Genomic DNA, 18,766 nt, shown 5'->3' on the forward strand with positions numbered 1-18,766 from the left:
CAGAGCCCGCAGCAACAGCGGAAGGTGAGTGGTCAGTCCGGCCCCAGGGCGCTGGGCCCTTGTTATGTTCATCATATACGAATACCCCCATCTCTAGATATATTTGTTTTCCATCTCTAGATGTCACTATTGCATGACTGACATATTTAAAAGTGCTAAATCATTGTGTACTAAGTGAAAGCAAAAACTCAGTTTGTACTATCATTCTTTCTGATGGGAAGTGGTAACTTTTTTTTACACAGTCATTTAAGGAGGTGAGAAAAGTTGCAGACAATATCATAGAACAATACAGAAGTATAATTAGTGGCAATTTCTGCCACATGGAATCCATAGTAAAGAAATGGATTTCTGACAACATCCTTAGACTGGGAAGCACACCCTTTTTGTTTATTGGAAAAACACTATACAAGCATATTTCATATAGCAAAATCTAGGGTGATTTCTACAGTATCTAAATAATTTGGAAAATAAGAGATAAATTAGAGATTGGTAAACAGATAAATTAGACAAACGCTGAAATAAAAATCCATTTTTAAAAGTTTAATATAGCTTTAGATAAAACTGAGCTTGCAGTATTAATAAGTACAAGAGTTTTTAAATTTTATATTATCCAAATATACTTGTACATTTATACAGTTCTAGATTTCATGCCAGAAAATGCAATTAGCTGTTTCTAATTTGAATATGTACAATTTACAATATAATTCAAGCATAAATTCAGCAGTCAAAAACACAGACCTGCTGTGCAGTCAACCAGAATTTGCTCAGTAGCATAATAAGCACTAGAGCTGGGCAAAAATACAGATAATGAAACTGACACGGATGTTAGACTAATGGTAAATGAAAAATAAAAAGAATTTCTAAAATATAAACAAAGGATGAAAATTGTTTTGAACTTCTCTTTACATTTTGATTAAAAGCAAATAGATATCACAGTGCACATGTGCCATAGGAATGGCTAAACAATCTGGATTTTGGCAGAGGGAGGGAAAACCTATTTTAATCCTCATGCACCAGGATAAAAACACATTTGTTTGGATTGTAGAATTATTGTGTAATGTCTGGTCCAAAGGAGAATTCCAATGTATTGGTGGAATTTAAAATGTCATATGTCTGAAGATGTTTTGAATGTGCAGAATCCAGTATCAATCACTCAGAACCAGAAAATACAAGGTGGCATAGAAGTGAAATAATACCCTTAAAAAATAAAAGGGAATATATTATGAGACATTACATATTATGAGACATTTCCTACTCCCAATGAATTCTAAAGGTAAGACTATATGGAAAGATTTGGATTCCCATCAAATAGGACCAACCTAGTAAAAGCTAGAGAACGTCAGTTCTGCTTCACAGTTTGACAAAAAAATTACAATTATATAGATAGAAGAAGAAAAGTCCCATGCTTTTATATATATTTTGTATATGTATATATATATTCTGTATATGTATATGTTTTCTATAAGGAACAGCCCAAGCTTCTTATGAAGCAGAATTATGTCAGTCATTAGATGATCAGAATCAGCCAGCCAGACATGTGAGGTTTCTCTTGCTTGATGATGTTTAGATTGTGTTGCTTCTCTATTGTGCCACTGCAGAAAGTGGAATTTCAGAGTGGAGTAAAATTAACTGCAACATTAATAATAATAATAATAATAATAATAATAATAATAATAATAATAATAATAATAATAATAATAATAATAATAATAATAATAATAATAATAATAATAATAATAATAATAATAATAATAATAATAATACCAGTCAATGCTTTTATAATTTTTATTAACTGTGTCTGGAATTTTTGAATAATAATAATAGTAATAGTAATAGTAATAATTAGCATCAAAAGAGGAGTATTTCAAGGGGATTCTTTGTCATCACTGCTGTTTAACATCTCACTAATTCCCATATCAATAATTTTAAATAAAACTGGATTGGGCTACCATATTTCAGAACAAGCAGGGAAAATCATTCATCTCTTATATTCAAAACTATATGCAAAAAGTTCCACGGAGATAGAATCGCTGCTAAACATGGCGCAAATATTTAGTGAAGATATTGAAGTGAAATTTGGAATTGACAGATGTGTCTCATCTGTGAATATCCAAAGATTGCACAAGCAGATTACAAAATTAGACATGATAGAGTGGCAAAATGAATGCACTGGTCATTATGCGAAAAATTAGAACTTGCCATTCTCCAAAAACCTATGGGAACTTCAGGTACAGAAGTTGTCAGAAAATGACGGAGCCAAGATCTTGCGGGATTTCCGGATCCAAACTGATAGATACCTTGAACATAATGCAACAGACATAGTAAAAATAGAACAAAGAAATATCTGGATCATTGACACTGCAATTCCAGGGGATTCCAGAGTTGTAAACAAAGAATTACTAAAACTAACAAAACGTAGACATTTGGCAACCAAAACATTTTACTTATGGATAAAACACACTTCAGTGGTCCCCGTAGTCATCAGGGCCTTGGGAACAATATCAAGAAATTTCACACAGTATTACAAGCAGTTGCAGATCTCAGAAATCACACCACCAGAGCTACAAAAAAACCCCCAGCAATATTAGGAATACAGCATACATACTGTTGCCAATATTTAACAGATACTTGGGTTTTTGGTTAAAGCTTTTATCTTCTAAATAACACTAGTCAATGTTTTTATAATTTTATAATTTTGATTGACTATGTCAGGTATTTTTGAATCATCATCATCAGGTGTGTGTTTGTGTGTGTGTGAACATAGTCCTTTTCTTCTTCTTTGTTTTAATACGTTATATTAGTATTACGTATTATATTAGAACTAATTAGTATAAATGCATTTTATGTTTTATAACTAGTTTTAACTGATGTAAGCCACCACGAGTAGACGTTGTCTAGAGGGGCGGGGTAAAAATCGAATAAATAAATAAATAAAAATATTAGCTGGTGAAGAAAAGTATCCCACTTGCTAAAGTCTACAAATGTACTTGTTTCTTCTTCTTCCAGCCATCTTGTCCTTACAGAAAACAAAGCCTGAACATTGGAAGATGGCTGAAATCTGAAGATATTGTTTACAGCTCTCCAAGAGATCAAGTTGAGCCATGACTGATGTTACAGACACATGTCTGTGTATAATAAAAAATTTATCTGGGGGATTAAACTGTCCCAATGAAGTGCATGAGGATTAATTTAGTATTTCATGTCCTTTGAATGAATTGAAATTCATTTTTCTTTCACTATATTAGGCACCCTTAAAAATGTCAGAAAGGAAATTCTAATTTCAATGTTACCTGTTTGTGCATCACACAAATATTACTTCATACTTAACAGATGGCTCTGTTATTATTCTTATGCAGTCTGATTCTAACACATGAATATGCAGCAGAACAAGCAAAGGAAATGTGGATAAATTTAACATTTCAAACTTATGAGACAGGTAAAGTTTTTTTAAAAATGCAGCCTCCATATTTAATTAGAGAGACAATATCCTCTAACAGAAATTACATGGCAGGTTTTTCGAGAAGTGTACAGTATATGGAAGAAAAGATCAAACAAATTTTTAAAGAGACTCTAACACCTTGGTGTGACAAAAGGTACATTATTTGCATTTGCCTGTTACCATAGTAGACTTTTGTCCACCAGCCATGTCCTGCATTTCTTTTGTGCATTTAAAAAATCTGGTCTAAAATCATGCACTTCAATGGACAAATTTTAAACTAGAAAAGATAAAAATTCAAAACCACACAAATACAGTGCAATTATCTTAAAAGCTCTCTCCAGTATCCTGGATTTACATTATTCCTTAAGCAACGCAGAACAGTCTACTATTGATTTCTAATAATGGCCAATATCCAGTTGCGCAACTATGCAGGTGCAAATTGAGGTGGAAGTGCTATCCATGAAGAATTTCCATTGGAACATTGGCACAATTGGTCATGTTCAGGATGCATGGCTGATATTGCAGTTCTTTGTTGCCAGGCATAATTTATACCTGCATGACTTTACATTACGCCAGCAGAACAGGATTCTGGTCAACAGGACAAAAAAGTTTCAATATTTGCAGGTATTGGGAGATCTGCCATTACTTTCATCATAGATTTATTCCGATTTATAAACAGCAATTTTTGGTTTGGCTGAGAGCCCTTTAAAAAGTCAATGGATTAATGAAACTACTGTATATTTAAATAAATGCATGTGTTAGAATAAAAGGAGTAGAATAGTACAACACTATGCACGTTTACTTGGGGCAGCTTCAAATTGAAATCTGTAGTATTTATATTCAAGTAAACCTACGTTAGTCTGCACTGTGGTTTAATGTTATCCCCATCTTTCCCAGCCAATCCCCAGCAACACAACTTTGAAATAAATTAATGTGCTTTACACAGAGTCTAAAATGTGTGATTATTTGGTTTAATAATTAACCCCATCTTGTATGTTCCACAAAATAACTGCTATATACTGTACAACTATTTTTACTGAAAGAACAGAAAAAAGAATGATTTAATCATATGCATCAAAACAACATTGCTGCCAATAATCTCTTTTTATCACTCCGAGTGAGTTCACATCTGCATGATGACAGTAATATCTGGAAATAACTAGCACACATGAAACAAATATCTCAAAGTAATCATGCACTACTTGTTACAATAGCTTGGGCTCGATGGAACAATCATGAGCATTAGTTCCATCTTACTGTCAGTTCCCTATTTGGTCTAAAGTCCCTCTCAATGATTTACATCCCATTCTTCCCAGCCTTTCAAGGGGCAAGGGGAGCTGCAGCAAGAGGTCAGAAAAGGGAAAGTTTATGCCTTGAAGAATTTGTTGAGCCGAACGACTACTTTCATTGGGGGCAATTTACAATTTCACATTTATATCACCAGCTGATGAGATACTGTATGTAGCTACTCACATTCTTGAAGTGGAATCAGCCCTCATTAGACCTTACATATATTAAGTATATACGGACATGTTCCATTCAGGAGCAAGAATAATCAGGACAAAAGCTTTTGCCCAGATGAGAGACTGTTTTCAAATATTTTTTATACCTGGGCTCAGTTCAAGGGAACATATTTGATAAAGAAGAAATCAAATCAATACTTCCCCTAATGTAGGTGCTTTTCTTAATAGTTTGGAAGAGGCTTAAATATCCCCTACCTGCACATGATGATAGAAAACTAGATTAGAGTAATGTGGCCTCCTTTTTTTTTAACACTCCAGGTTATAGATGTTGTTAGATTTCTCATGATTAAAAAGTCACCAACAAAGAGCAAAGATCCTGGCACACTGATATTTGTTATCACTTCTCTCATAACTTATGTATTCTTCAAGGTCAAATTTAAAAGCCAACCCAAACCTTTGCAGCTCAAATGTATTTCCAAATACTTACATTGAGAAACGTAACTGGAGTTTGAATTTGTGCTGTTTTCTATTGGCTCTGTTCCATGACAAGAGAATCAAGGTTTAGTTCCAAAGAATCACACTTAGTCTTAGGCAGCCTTGGGCTTCTCTGTCTCCTCCCTTCAATAAACATTATTACAAACAGAGGGAGATTTCAAGAAAAAAACTCTGATCATGGCCCAGAGAACTCCTGCTGAGTGGACAGGACAGGTTGGGTGGGTTGGATCAAAAGATTTCAGGGAACAAAGAAACTCTTGAATATCCCCTGGGATCCTGGTTCAAGGTTTCATGTTAATATTAATATTTTTGATGTGGGGATTCACAGGCGACAGAGGGTTATTTCCCCTTTTTCTAGGAAACATATTTTACCTGCATGTAGCACTTGCATGGAGAAAACATATTTAAACTGATACACACATATTGTGTGTGTGTGCGCGCGCGCGCGCGTACATGCACAAATCCATTTAGCTGCATTCACTTATTTTTTTTCTTGAACACGTAGGTACAGGGTCCACAACTAAATCAGGTTTTATATTAAACATTTTGCTTGTTCTATAGGGATCTCTGGCATGATTTACTTTGATTCTTCATAACTTCTGTGTGCAGCACACCACAAATGGAAGTATTAGAGGCTCCTTTTCGTGGGAGCTGGTATGGTAATTAGTAATGGTATTATCAGGCATATGGCTCATGTCCTGGTGCTAGGAGGTAAGAATTGGATTATATGATTTCAAAGTGACTTTCCAAAAAGGATTACAGTAGGACCCCCATATCTGAGGGGGATCCATTCCATGATCTCCTGTGAATGCCTGAAACTATGGATGGGTAGAGAACTCTATATACAGCATAAAAGGAGGCAGAGCAAAGGTCACAATGCCGACCCTCTAGTATGTTGTATATAGGCCTGGCTAAACTGTGGATAACTGAAGCCACAGATATGGGGGACCTACTGTACTAGTTTAAAGTTACATAAATTTGATGAAAGGGATCATGCAAGAGCTCTGCATTAAGAGTACTGTATGCTATTGCTAAGATTTCTAATCCTTCCCTCAAAAACAGCACACATACACCCAAAAAACCCCACTAGAAGTTTGTACTTTTATAGTATAGTTAATTTACTCTTAATTAGGGAATGGCAAAATCAGCCTTTCTATATCTTGGCATTCCCCCTCCCTCCACTGAATTTCTTTGGAAATTCTAGAAAGTACATCTGGGTATGAAAAAGCCTATACAGACATCTCATCTCTGACTCTGCTGTGGTGGCTTCTGGCTGCCCACAAAGGCAGTTTTCCCTTCATGAAAATTTTGTAACAAGTACAATTACATAGCAACTGTAACCCCTGAAAATGAGGCTGGCTATGTAGCTTTAGTCTTGCCAAGAACTCACTTGGCTTTTCATTAGAATAGGGTTCATGTGCAAAGCTGATGTGACCCTTCAACATCCTCCTGGTTGCTCCATGGGCATGCAGAAGCAAGGACAAGTAGCACATGCTGGTGCAGCAACACCAATGGCTGTTCTGTATATGAACCATAGCCCTTCTGGCCAGTTGGGGGCCCTGACTATTCACAAGAGAACTTATCTCACAGGTAATGTGAGGGTTAGGGTTGAGTCACAAAGGTGTTTCCTTAAAACTGTACCAGCTACTGTATGTGCAAGGACATTCTAGAAAAGGCACTAAAGCTGCAATATTTCTGGTGATGTGGTGTGATGACACATAGACACCTTTTATTTGCCTTCCCATGTTGGACAAGGACCTGGGCACATCCACAGTGACAATTATTGCCACAAGAAGATGTCTGCAATGTGAGAAAGAATCCTAAGTGACAGAATTGCAAGCCATTATAGAAATGTAGTGCTCAAGAAAGAAAACACAAGGTATTGTCAGATGACTAGGAGCTTTGCAACAGCCTGTGAAATTCTTACTCTGTGGCACTAGATACTGGAGAAGTATAAAAGGTGAAAATGTTGGGCATGGCCTCATGAATTATACAGAAACATTTCTTAAAGAATTACAGATCCTACACAGCGACTTTTGTCTGAAGTTCAGGTGTCCGAATATAAATCGATCTGAGCGTGTATGAAAATATGAAGGACCAGTAGTTGGAAAAGTTATACCGAGATAGTGTTTTTAATAAAGCAAAGATATAGGGTCTATACAGCAAAAGAAAAAGGAGAGGAAATGAGTAGTGTGGGGAGGATGCCAAAGCAAAGAAAGAATGAAGTTGTTTAAGGCTAAGTGTGTTGATGTTCAGCTGTTTTAATACCTATAGCCTTATTTACCAAAGAAAACATGCACAATAACTTTTTGAAGAAAACACTGCAATTTACATTAAGGAAAAAAAACTGGCATGATTGAGCCAATGATTCAGCCAAAAATTCCACTGGCTGAAACAGAGAATATTTAAGCCCTTCCTTAAATTTTAAGGAAGGGGGTAATCTACTTGTTTCTTTCTGTGGCTCCAACCCGTCTGCATATATGTGTGTGTTTGGGTTTTTTTTTTTTTTACTTGCAAGGGAGCTTTACTTGCAAGGGAGCTATTACCTGGGTAAGAGGGGTATTTTGTAGGTGAAAACTTCTCCAGTGAAGAGAATTCCAAGGGCTACTGGATCACACCTAAAATGTCTAACACTGGTTGGACTGCGTCCATTATAAAGAAATATATAATTTGCCCTGTTAATAACGCACTTGTATGTTTTACCTAATACTTAATGCTTAAGAAATATAGAATAACACCCCATTTACATTTCCCCAAGTATATACAGTATAAATATAGTAAGAACCATGCCATAAAACTATATGCAAAATTTGCACACTATTATTGCATGCTTGTGGTGATACTACATGCCGATTAGTATTAGCTCCTTAGCTTTCATATGGCCCTAAGCTGAATTTCAGTTTTACTGTAGAATTCAACAATGTCTTCTGTGTTGGGGCAGAATGTTGTTCCAGGGTGCATGTAGTTCTAAGGAACATTTGTCAACAAATACATTTTGCAGTATGTTTCCTTTCCTGGCCAAATCAGATTGAATGACAATTCATACTTGAAATAATACCTAAAAGTTTGTTCATGTTATGTAAATCGATCGGAATTCATTTTCCTCAGTTTTGGGGGGAGGTTCCCCTCCATTCTACCTCCTCCTCCTCCTCCGGACAACCTCTGAAGTTTGGGGGGCAAGTCTGATATAGACTGGCTCATAGGATCTGATAACATCTTTGTGGTTTTAGATACCAGTTTCTCTTCTGAGTTGCCGGGGACAGAGCTTATTCGCTGAAGCTTCATAGGCAGGTCCCCCATGCTGTAGGCCTTTTCTGAAGTGGTAGAACTCATTCTCAGAAGTTTTTTAGGAAAGTCTTCCCTTCCAGTCATTTTCTGCAGCTTTGAGGGTATCTTTGTACCAATGTCATCTAAGCCGTCTAGACATTCCATAGAATTATTCCTTTCTTTACTGTTACTTACAGCTGGTGCTATTAAAGGGGAGGACATAAGCAGCATTTCTTCCTGCTCTTTCACACTGTGGGGTGGAGTAGGGACTTCAAATGTTGCATGGAACTGGGAATAGTCTACTTTGAAGAATCCTTCCTCTAAGGAAATGACAGGGAAAAAACGATGACCCCAGAGAACTTCATCTTCTGTATAGGATGTTCGGGCTTGACAGGTCATCCCTATAGTAAAAACAACAAAAATGAAGAAAAACTTCATAAATAACTTTGAAATAAAATCTTTCTTTTTTTTTCTTCCTTGGTCCAAAGCATGTACAGATTCAAATTTAATCTATGTCAATGAAAACTGGCAATGCTTCACTTGTTACAAAGACCACCTGAAAGCAGTTTTCACACAACAGTTGTGCTATTTCTCTGCTGTAATGTGTAGAGCACTTTGTTGTGAGGATCAACCATATGGTTTAGACATTTCCAGTTTTTCCTCTAGAAGAAATTTAGGAGAAATCATCATTATTATGAAATGAATTTATTTTTAACACACACTGGTAGATGTTAGTGCTTACTACACCATTCTCAAGCACTATGCAGCATGTAGTAATGTGCTGAAATCAGCAGTGCTGTTCCAGGTAACACAAATGATCAAATTACGAATTATTACATAAAGGGGAGAGAGAAGATCCATGCTTTGATTAGAACTCCAGAAACATCACACTTAATGACTGGTTAATTTACTGTAACATATAAAAACATGTTATGGAAATGTGTTAAATGTTCTTTCCCTCTTTGATCCTTAATTTGCATCAGAAATCCTTTTGAATCATTACAAATTCCTTTTCTTCTGCAAAATGCAAGTTTTGGGTGCCAAAAAAAGTTTTTTTAAAGTGCTTCAAGTTACTGTATTTGCACAACACCAATTTATTTTTTTTTTCTGTTGCTGATGGTAACTTCTAGAGAAGCCACCCCCCCCCCCAAATGAACATTAGTTGACCATTTATTTGATGTTGTGTTTTAATATGTTGAAACACCCTTTTTCATTGAGGCTGCTTATTTCTTACATTACTACCAATATAGTAGATAAACAAGCAACCCCAGAAATACATAAAAATAATAAATAATTATTTCAATCGTCATTAACTCCACTTTCCATAACACAACATCAATAGTCACTTGTCAGTAACAAAGTTCTGAAACTTAAATGGAAAGCTAAATGGCAATTAATATCAGCCAAAGCAATCCTAAGGAAGGGGGAAGTTTAGAACAGCAGATTTACTCAGTTTTTCAATCCTGTGCCTCTATTCCCTTTGAATCAGCTGTGACATCTCAAAGCTCTTATCTAGGGAATGAGGTGCTGTTGGATCCAGCTGGTACACAGCCATCTTCAGTCTAGTGACCTGCCTATTTTGGGCACTGCTCCCTACATAGATTCTCCATGTACTGATAGTTAAAGACAGAGATGAAGCTGGGGACTTCTCAGTTCCTATTTCCAGTTTAGTCACTTATTTTGCACTTATTTTTATCCTCCTTGTTCCAGTTGATACAGTCCCCATTACTTTTTGAGAAACAAAGCATAGTACGCTTGTTTGGTTTATCACAAATTGCTTTTGAGGCATATTGTTGGAAAGAACGGTAGGCTATCAATATTTTAGATAAATCAAAAAATATATCATCTTGCTGCTTGTGTTCCATAGCAACCGAGAAGGAAGATTGGCTGTGGGCCACATTCTGCAGCTGCTATGTAGCAATTTCTGGTATAGACAGGGACCTTTCCTCTTTATGATATAGATACTGATTATTCTTGTCCACAACTAAGAAATGTTCAAAGTTACAACAATCACACTTCTGATTTAATTGATATGGAAACCTTTGTAGTCTAATGCAGCACTGCATGGCTTTGTTTTAATGGACAGACTCAGGTTCAAATTTCACCTCAGTCATGAAATTGACTTGAATTAGTCTCAGTTTTCTGGTCTGACCTACTCCAGGAATACTAGAGAATTAAACAAAACAAAAAAGGGGGGGGGGAGAGAGATGTATGCCATTTGAAAAATCTTAGAATGAATGGTGGGATAAAAATAGGATATAAATAAGTAGCTGCCTTTCACAATGCCTCTATTGTGAGACTTTACTCAAAGTGATTCCTGTAGTTGTTGCACACAAAACATGTGTCATGTACAACTGTTGAGAACAAAACAGCACAAAGGAATCTGGGGATATAATTTGCAGTTTTGTATTGAAAAGTCTGCATGCTTATCTGCCTTTCTTACAATCATGCTCATTATATTAGGCAAGGCAAAACATACAGTACTAAAACAATGTGCTACAGAACTGAGTGGGTTACATGTTACAGGAAGAAAGACTGGCCATGCCTTTCTTTTGTCTCAAAACAAACTTCTCTCCCTGTTATATTTCACCTAGTTTTCTTTTATCGTGTTCATCACTCTACCCTACATTTCCTTTTCACGTAACACCTGTTGTTCAACAAATATAATCAGATACCTGCCTCACGGTTTGAAAATATTTGATATAAACCAAAAGAAGGGGTCAACTGTTGCAACATTACAGTATGTACTTGCGTTCCTGTAAGTACAAATAATTCTAAGATAAATACACAAGGACTTCACGAGAAAATCACAAAATCTATCCCCAGACATTCATTTACAGTGGTGCCTCGCATAGCGAGGTTAATCCGTTCCGGATTAACCTTCGCTATGCTGAAGCATCGTTAAACGGTACAGAAAAGCCCAAAGTTCCAAATGGGCCAAATACTCACCGTTTAACAAAGCTTCGTAATGGCCGGCAGCCATTTTCGCGCCCTCGCCTCGCTTAACGAGGGCGCGAAAACGCTGCGGGCGGCCATTTTAGGCCATTTCCCGGCTTCCGGCGGCCATTTTGGCCGCCAAACAGCTGATCGACGGGGGTCGTTTTGCGAAGATCGGTAAGCGAAACGCTTACCGGTCTTCGCAAAGCGAATTTTTCCCTATGGGAAAAATGTTGTGCGATCGCATTAGCGATCCGAAAAAACGGATCGCTATGCGATTTAATCGTTATACGGTGCGCTCGTTAAGCGAGGCACCACTGTATTTGGTTTATATAACGCCCATCTGGCAGCCTAGGCCACTCTGGGCGGTTTGCAACAAAAAACAACAGAGTAAAAAAATAGCAAATAGTGATGTTGATACATAGGGGTGAAAATAAAAAAAATCATAAAGTAAAGCGAGGAAAAATTATAATACAATAAATACAATTAAAAGCATATAAGAAAATAAAAACATGGAGCAGGGCAGTATGATAGAATTTATATTATTGGACACTATCGTATCAGAGTATAGTTTATCCAGGGATAGCCAGGTTTTTAGTAAGTTTTCGAATGTGCCCAGTGAATGGGCAAGGCGGACTTCGGGCAAAAGAGAGTTCCATAATTGTAGTGTTATCGCTGAGAAGGCCCAATTTCTAGTGGTTGTGTTCCGGGCCTCTCTCTGGGTCAGAACTCACAGCTGCCCTGCCTTTGACGATCTTATAGGACGGGCAGACCTAACTGGAAGGAGGCGCTCAGCCAGATATCGAGGTCCCAAACCGTTTAAGGTCTTATAGGTTAGTACCACCACCTTGAAACTGGTACGGAAGAGAACAGGTAGCCAGTGTAAGGAGGCCAGGGTGGGAGAGATATGTTGGTATTTTCTAAGCCTATACTAAGACAATACTATATTCTTAATACACACAAAATTTATTTCATTTGTAAAGTAAGTAAAGTTTTATTATGCAGTCATAGACCCAATTATACAAAGATAAATACATAGAATAAATCATAGTACAGTGGTGCCTCGTATAACGAGTGCACCGTTTAACGACGAATCCGCATACCGATGCGGATTTTGCGATCGCAAAAGCGATCGCATACCGATGGCAGCCTTCAGAGCAACCTCCAGGAAAGCATCCACCGCCGGTGCTCGGAGGCAAACCCCGCAACTAGGCGGGGCTTGCTTCCGAGTGGCGCCGGTGGAGGCTGAGGTTGCTCTGAAGGCAGCGCAGCCCAGCTGGGAGGCGCAGCCTTCAGAGCAACCTCCGGGAAAGCGTCCACTGCCGGTGCTCGGAGGCAAGCCCTGCCCAGCTGGGGGGAGAAGGGGGCGAAGGTTCAGGGCGCCCACAGTGGACGCTTCGCCGGAGGTTGCTCTGAAGCCTGGCTTCAGAGCAACCTCCGGGGAAGCGTCCACCGCGGGGGCTCTGAACCTTCTCCCCCCAGCTGGGCGGCGCAACCTGCGGGAGGCATCCACAGCCAAAGCAAGCGCCGCCCAGCTGGGGGAAAATGGCCACCCGCAGCATTTTTGCGCCTCGCTTATCGAGGTGGCGAAAATGGCGGCCAGATCGGGATTCTTCGCTTACCGGAGTTTAATGCGTTCCTATGGGTTTTCCCATAGTGAAGAATCCGGATAGCGACGTTAATCCTGGAACGGATTAACGTCGCTATGCGGGGCACCACTGTATAATATAAAATCTTGCTACAGTGGTGCCCCGCATAGCGACGTTAATCCGTTCCAGGATTAACGTCGCTATGTGAAATCGTCGCTGAACGGAACAAAAAACCCCATAGAAATGCATTAAATCCTGTTTAATGCGTTCCTATGAGGCAAAAACTTACCGTTCAGCGAAGATCCTCCATAGGGGCGGCCATTTTCGCCGCCTCGGTAAGCGAGGCATCCGTCCTGAAAACAGCGGCGGCCATTTTGCAACCGCCTATCAGCTGTTAAAAAAAGCATTGCTTTGCCATGATCAGTTCCCCAAGCACGGAACTGACCATGGCAGAGCAAAATTCCACCACCAGCCAGCTCCCCACAATGCCCTGCCTCCTTGGCAGGGCTCTCCCGGGGTGCAGACGGGCAGGCCAGAGAGGCAGGATGCGTCCGGGCCACTGCCTGGGCAGCCGCGGGGCAAACCCACACTGCTCAGGGCACGGGGCCTCTCCCTCCTGGGGCCAGGCTCCTCCGCCTCTCCTCAGTCCTTGGCGGTCCCAAAACCCAGCGAGCCTTTCCAGGGCCGGCCCGCAGACAGGGCATCGGCTGCCAAAGGTGCTCGGCTCCGGCTTCTGTCTCCGCCCCCCTCCTGCCCGTGGCGCCCGGCAGGTGGATGCGGCCGCGCTCGCAACCCGAGCCAAGCGGGGAGGGCAAGGAAGGCCCCCGGGAGGACTGCTGGCGGCAGCAGCCAAGCACACGCGCCCCGGTTCCCGCTCCCATGTGCAGGAAGGCAAGCTCAGCTCAAGCGGGAGCCCGGGCGCCGAAGGGGCGGGGAGGGGGTCTCTGCCGCGCCGTCCCCGTCCAGCGCTGCCGCCCTGATCCCGGTCCCCGGGGGCCTCCTCCTTTGCAGCTCTCTGGCTGCGCAACGATTGGGGTCAGGTCCTTTCCCCCTCCTTCCGCAGTTGCTTTGCCCTGAACAGTTCCCCAAGCAGGGAACCGATCAGGGCAAAGCAAAATTCCACCCAGCCCCGCACGATGCCGGTCTCCTCGGCGGGGTGCAGATGGGGCGGGGAAGGGGTCTCTGGCGTGCCGCCCCCCCGTCCAGCGCTGCTGCCCTGATCCCAGTTCCCAGCCGCCTCCTCCTTTGCAGCTCTCTGGCTGTGCGCGGGGATTGGGGCCAGGTCCTTTCCCCCTCCTTCCGCAGTTGCTTTGCCCTGAACAGTTCCCCAAGCAGGAAACCGATCAGGGCAAAGCAAAATTCCACCCAGCCCCGCACAATGCCGGTCTCCTCGGCGGGGCGCAGACGGGACGGAGAGGGGTCTCTGGCGCGCCACCCCCCATCCAGCGCTGCCGCCCTGATCCCGGTCCCCGCCACTTCCTCCTTTGCAGCTCTCTGGCTGTGCGCGGGGATTGGGGCCAGGTCCTTTCCCCCTCCTTCCGCAGTTGCTTTGCCCTGAACGGTTCCCCAAGCAGGAAACCGATCAGGGCAAAGCAAAATTCCACCCAGCCCTGCACGATGCCGGTTTCCTTGGCGGGGTGCAGATGGGGCGGGGAAGGGGTCTCTGGCGCGCCGCCCCCCCGTCCAGCGCTGCTGCCCTGATCCCGGTCCCCGGCCGCTGCCTCCTTTGCAGCTCTCTGGCTGCCCGACGATTGGGGCCAGCTCCTTCTCTCCTCCTTCCGCAGTTGCTTTGCCCTGAACGGTTTCCCAAGCAGGAAACCGATCAGGGCAAAGCAAAATTCCACCCAGCCCCGCACAATGCCCGGTCTCCGGTCTCCTCGGTGGGGCGCAGACGGGACGGAGAGGGGGTCTCTGGTGCGCCGCCCCCCCCATCCAACGCTGCCGCCCTGATCCCGGTCCCCGCCACTTCCTCCTTTGCAGCTCTCTGGCTGCACGCGGGGATTGGGGCCAGCCCCATAGCCCCTCCTTCCGCCAATCAGCTGTTGGAGAAGCTTGCTTTGCCTTGATCAGTTCCCCAGGGAACCGATCATCGCAAAGCGAAATTTCCCCATAGGAAACATCGGAAAGCGATCGCAAAAGCGATCGCAAAATCTTCATCGCAAAGCGATTTCATCGTTATACGATGCAATCGCTATACGAGGCACCACTGTATAGTGTTTTGCAAATTCTCATACCTGAAAATAAAAACTTAGCCACTGTGTTATTATTTGATTCTCTCCTCGAGCAAACTCTTACTTGATTATTAACATTTATATCCCCCCATCATCTTCCAAAAGTCAAACAACTCAAATATGGGACCAACTGGACTTCTATATTACATATTTAAAATCCCTAACAGCTAAGGCACATATAATACTTATGGGAGATTTGAATGCAAGGATTGGGCCAAACAATTATATATTTTACTCTTCCTATCCTCTGGATGAGTTACCAGTGGAGACTTCTACTCTGAGGAATTATAGACTATCAAAAAACTTGAACAGTCCACAATTAAGGTAAGATGTGGATTGGATGGAAATTTGTCAAACTTCATGCAGGTGGAGAGAGGGGTTTGCTAAGGTTGCATATTGGCACCCACACTATTCAAATTGTATCTTAACGACCTCTCTAAAAGTTGTTTAGCGGTTATCATGTCACTCTCAGAAACTGGCCTTAAACAAACCATATGTGCCTTTATGAGCTATTGCAGAAATATGAGAAAACCAAAATAATGGTCTTCTCTAGATATAGTAAAACCAAATATTTAGTTATTGAGGGTCAGCAGAACAAGTTTTAAAAAATTCTGATTTTACTATAAGAATTCAGATAGCAATTCATTCTCACAAAATTTGATATTTTTCAGAAGGAATGGGGAACAGCAGTATGGAACACTAAAGTAAAGGAAAGGATGAGTTGGCATACTGAACTGTAGGAGACAAAGAAACTCTAACACACCAACTACTCCCTCATGCCTGTTGTTTGCCCTGCTGGGAGAAATACAAATACATGTAGCTGAAGGATGCTTTGGGAGATTATTTAGATCAGGGAAACTGTGGGAAGACACTAACATTAAAATTTAATCATACATGAAATTTAATCATATATGAAACATTTATTCATACATGAAACATAAGTATATGAAACATAAGTACATGTTTCAGAGGCCATATTTTGGCCTCTGAAACATGTACTTATTCTAAAATTCTGCACATTGTACAGTATTGGGGGGGGACATACAACTGTAATAATTTTACACAAAAAGTCAGTGCTTGTTTTAAGTTGGAAAAAGGGAATTATGACTAAAGCATTTTTGAGAACGGCCACTGTTCACCCAAGATATCCTGCTGCCGAGGGAGGAAAGATAAAATGGAAACATCTAGTCAATCTGATTATGAAAGAGAGCCAAAAGCCTCAGAATGTACTAAAAATGTAAACTTTAAAACCTGCCCATGTCTTTTGGCTTGAAAAGGTTGTTGTTTTCTTTGGGGTCATACAAAGAAAGCAAAGAAGGGCAGCATATTGGATGAACATGAAGAGAAGTATGTTTAAGCCGCTATCATTTTTGCTGGATAGCTCAGTGTTTGAGAGGTTGGGAGTGTGATCCCCACTGTGCCTCCTCTGAGTAGAGCCAGCCTGCGTGGCCTTGGGCTGTGCAGATCCCAGAATGCACCCCAAAGAAGGGAATTATAATCTACTTCTGGGTACCGTTTCCCTAGAAAACTGTCAGATGTCAGAACTGCCTTGATGGCACGTGATTATTATATATCATTTTTACATTACCTTCAACCATCTAAAACATTCATATACATTATTCACTACGAGAGCATTCTTAAAGGATATTATTGATCACCCTTAATTAACAAATGTAGCCATTATACTGGATACATACCAGTATTTTATTTCAATTATTTTTCACAGAGGTGTAAATTATTTCAATAATCTACTTTTCCTTCCTCTTAAATTCTGTTTATGAAGTTATCATATAAAAAGAATTACATTGCACAACAGGCAGCACTGAAATTAATTTTAGACACATGGTAATTACTATGAGTAATCAGACTAATCTGGGTTCTTTATTCTGCTATTGCTCATTAGTTACAGCTACATTGAAACAGGCTATGCCAACAAGAGAGCCATCAACTTCAGCCTCTCTCGGCCTAGATCACCTAGAAATCTTATTACAAAAGGTTTTGTTATAAAATGAATGACTGGAAAATGAATGCGGCAGGGTGAGATATTGGATACAATATGGGAGAAAATGGCAAGATAAAGCTGGAGTGGATTTAAAGTGAGAAAGCAATTTTATTGCTTGTGTTTTCAAAAGGATAAGAAAATATCATAAATGGGTTTAACGAGACACTATATTAAATATGTAGTGTGCAAAGATGTTTTTGTTGCTTCTGCCCTTTTTTCCTTTTAAGCGTGTGGTGGTTTTGAACAGGATCACTGTATATGAATAGAGGACGTTTAAACTTCCCCAACCCATCATCATCCCCCCTCTAACACAGGAACTAAAAAGGAAGAGATTCTATTAGTTTTGAGCTCATGCCTTTTTATCTCCCACTCAGAGAAATCAATTGGGGGGGGGGGAATAGCCGGAGGAAGTAAGTCTTTGGCCATTGTTTCATAACACAATGCGACATTCCTGCTCAAGTATTTTGAGAAATCTTTTCCCCACCTGCACAATGATCAGAAGCCCCTTTGGTAAAACACCCCCAACTGGCAAGAAAGGCCAGCCTCAGAATCTCCCCTACTCATATGTCATTCTTCTTTAATATAATCATTTCATACGTAAAATTTAAGTTCTAGACATCACACTTTAAGAAAGATGCCGATAAATTGGAACAAGTTTAGAGGAGGACAACCAGGGTGATCAAGGGGATAGAAATCAAACCCTATGAGGAAAGACTGAAAGAAATGGGCATGTTTAGCCTTCAGACAAGAAGGTGATTCGTCCTCCATAATCCCAGAGTGCAGGGAATATAATAATGGGCTCAAGTTACACGAAGCCAAATTTTGGTTAAATACAGTATAATAAAAAAACAACCATCCTAACTGTTAGAGCAGTGTTACAATGGAACCAATTACTTTTGGAGGTGATGAGTGTTCCAATGCCAGAAACATTCCAAAGAAAATTAGACAATCATCTATCACAGTGGTCCCCAACCTTGGGCCTCCAGATGTTCTTGGACTTCAACTCCCAGAAATCCTGGCCAGGAAACGTGGTGGTGAAGGCTTCTGGGAGTTGTAGTTCAAGAACATCTGGAGGCCCAAGGTTGGGGACCACTGATCTATCAGACATACTTTGATCTGGATTCCTGCATTGGACAGGGGAACAGACTCAATGGCCTTATTATTTATTTATTTATTTTTATTTTATTGGATTTCTACCCCGCCCATCTAGACCAAAGGTCTACCCTGGGCGGCATTACAAATTTAAAAACAGTTAAACCAATAAACATGCACTATAAATCCAAGATGGGTTATATGTCCCTCCAAACTCCATTATTCTATGAATCTATAAGACTGGGAGAAAA

The 18,766-nt window shown here is 40.7% G+C and overlaps 1 protein-coding gene across 1 annotated transcript in view; it reads right to left on the reverse strand.

The window, feature by feature from the left end:
- Window positions 1–519: 519 nt before the first annotated feature.
- The window catches only part of KCNJ3 (potassium inwardly rectifying channel subfamily J member 3), a 174,674-nt gene continuing 156,427 nt past the window's right edge, over window positions 520–18,766 (reverse strand). Inside the window, exon 3 of the mRNA XM_020797094.3 lies at window positions 520–9,065. Coding sequence (XP_020652753.1) covers window positions 8,473–9,065 — 593 coding nt within the window. The 3' untranslated portion in view covers window positions 520–8,472. The remainder of the gene's footprint in view (window positions 9,066–18,766) is intronic.

Source organism: Pogona vitticeps, chromosome 1 (assembly GCF_051106095.1).
Source record: "Pogona vitticeps strain Pit_001003342236 chromosome 1, PviZW2.1, whole genome shotgun sequence".
NCBI lineage: Eukaryota > Metazoa > Chordata > Lepidosauria > Squamata > Agamidae > Pogona > Pogona vitticeps.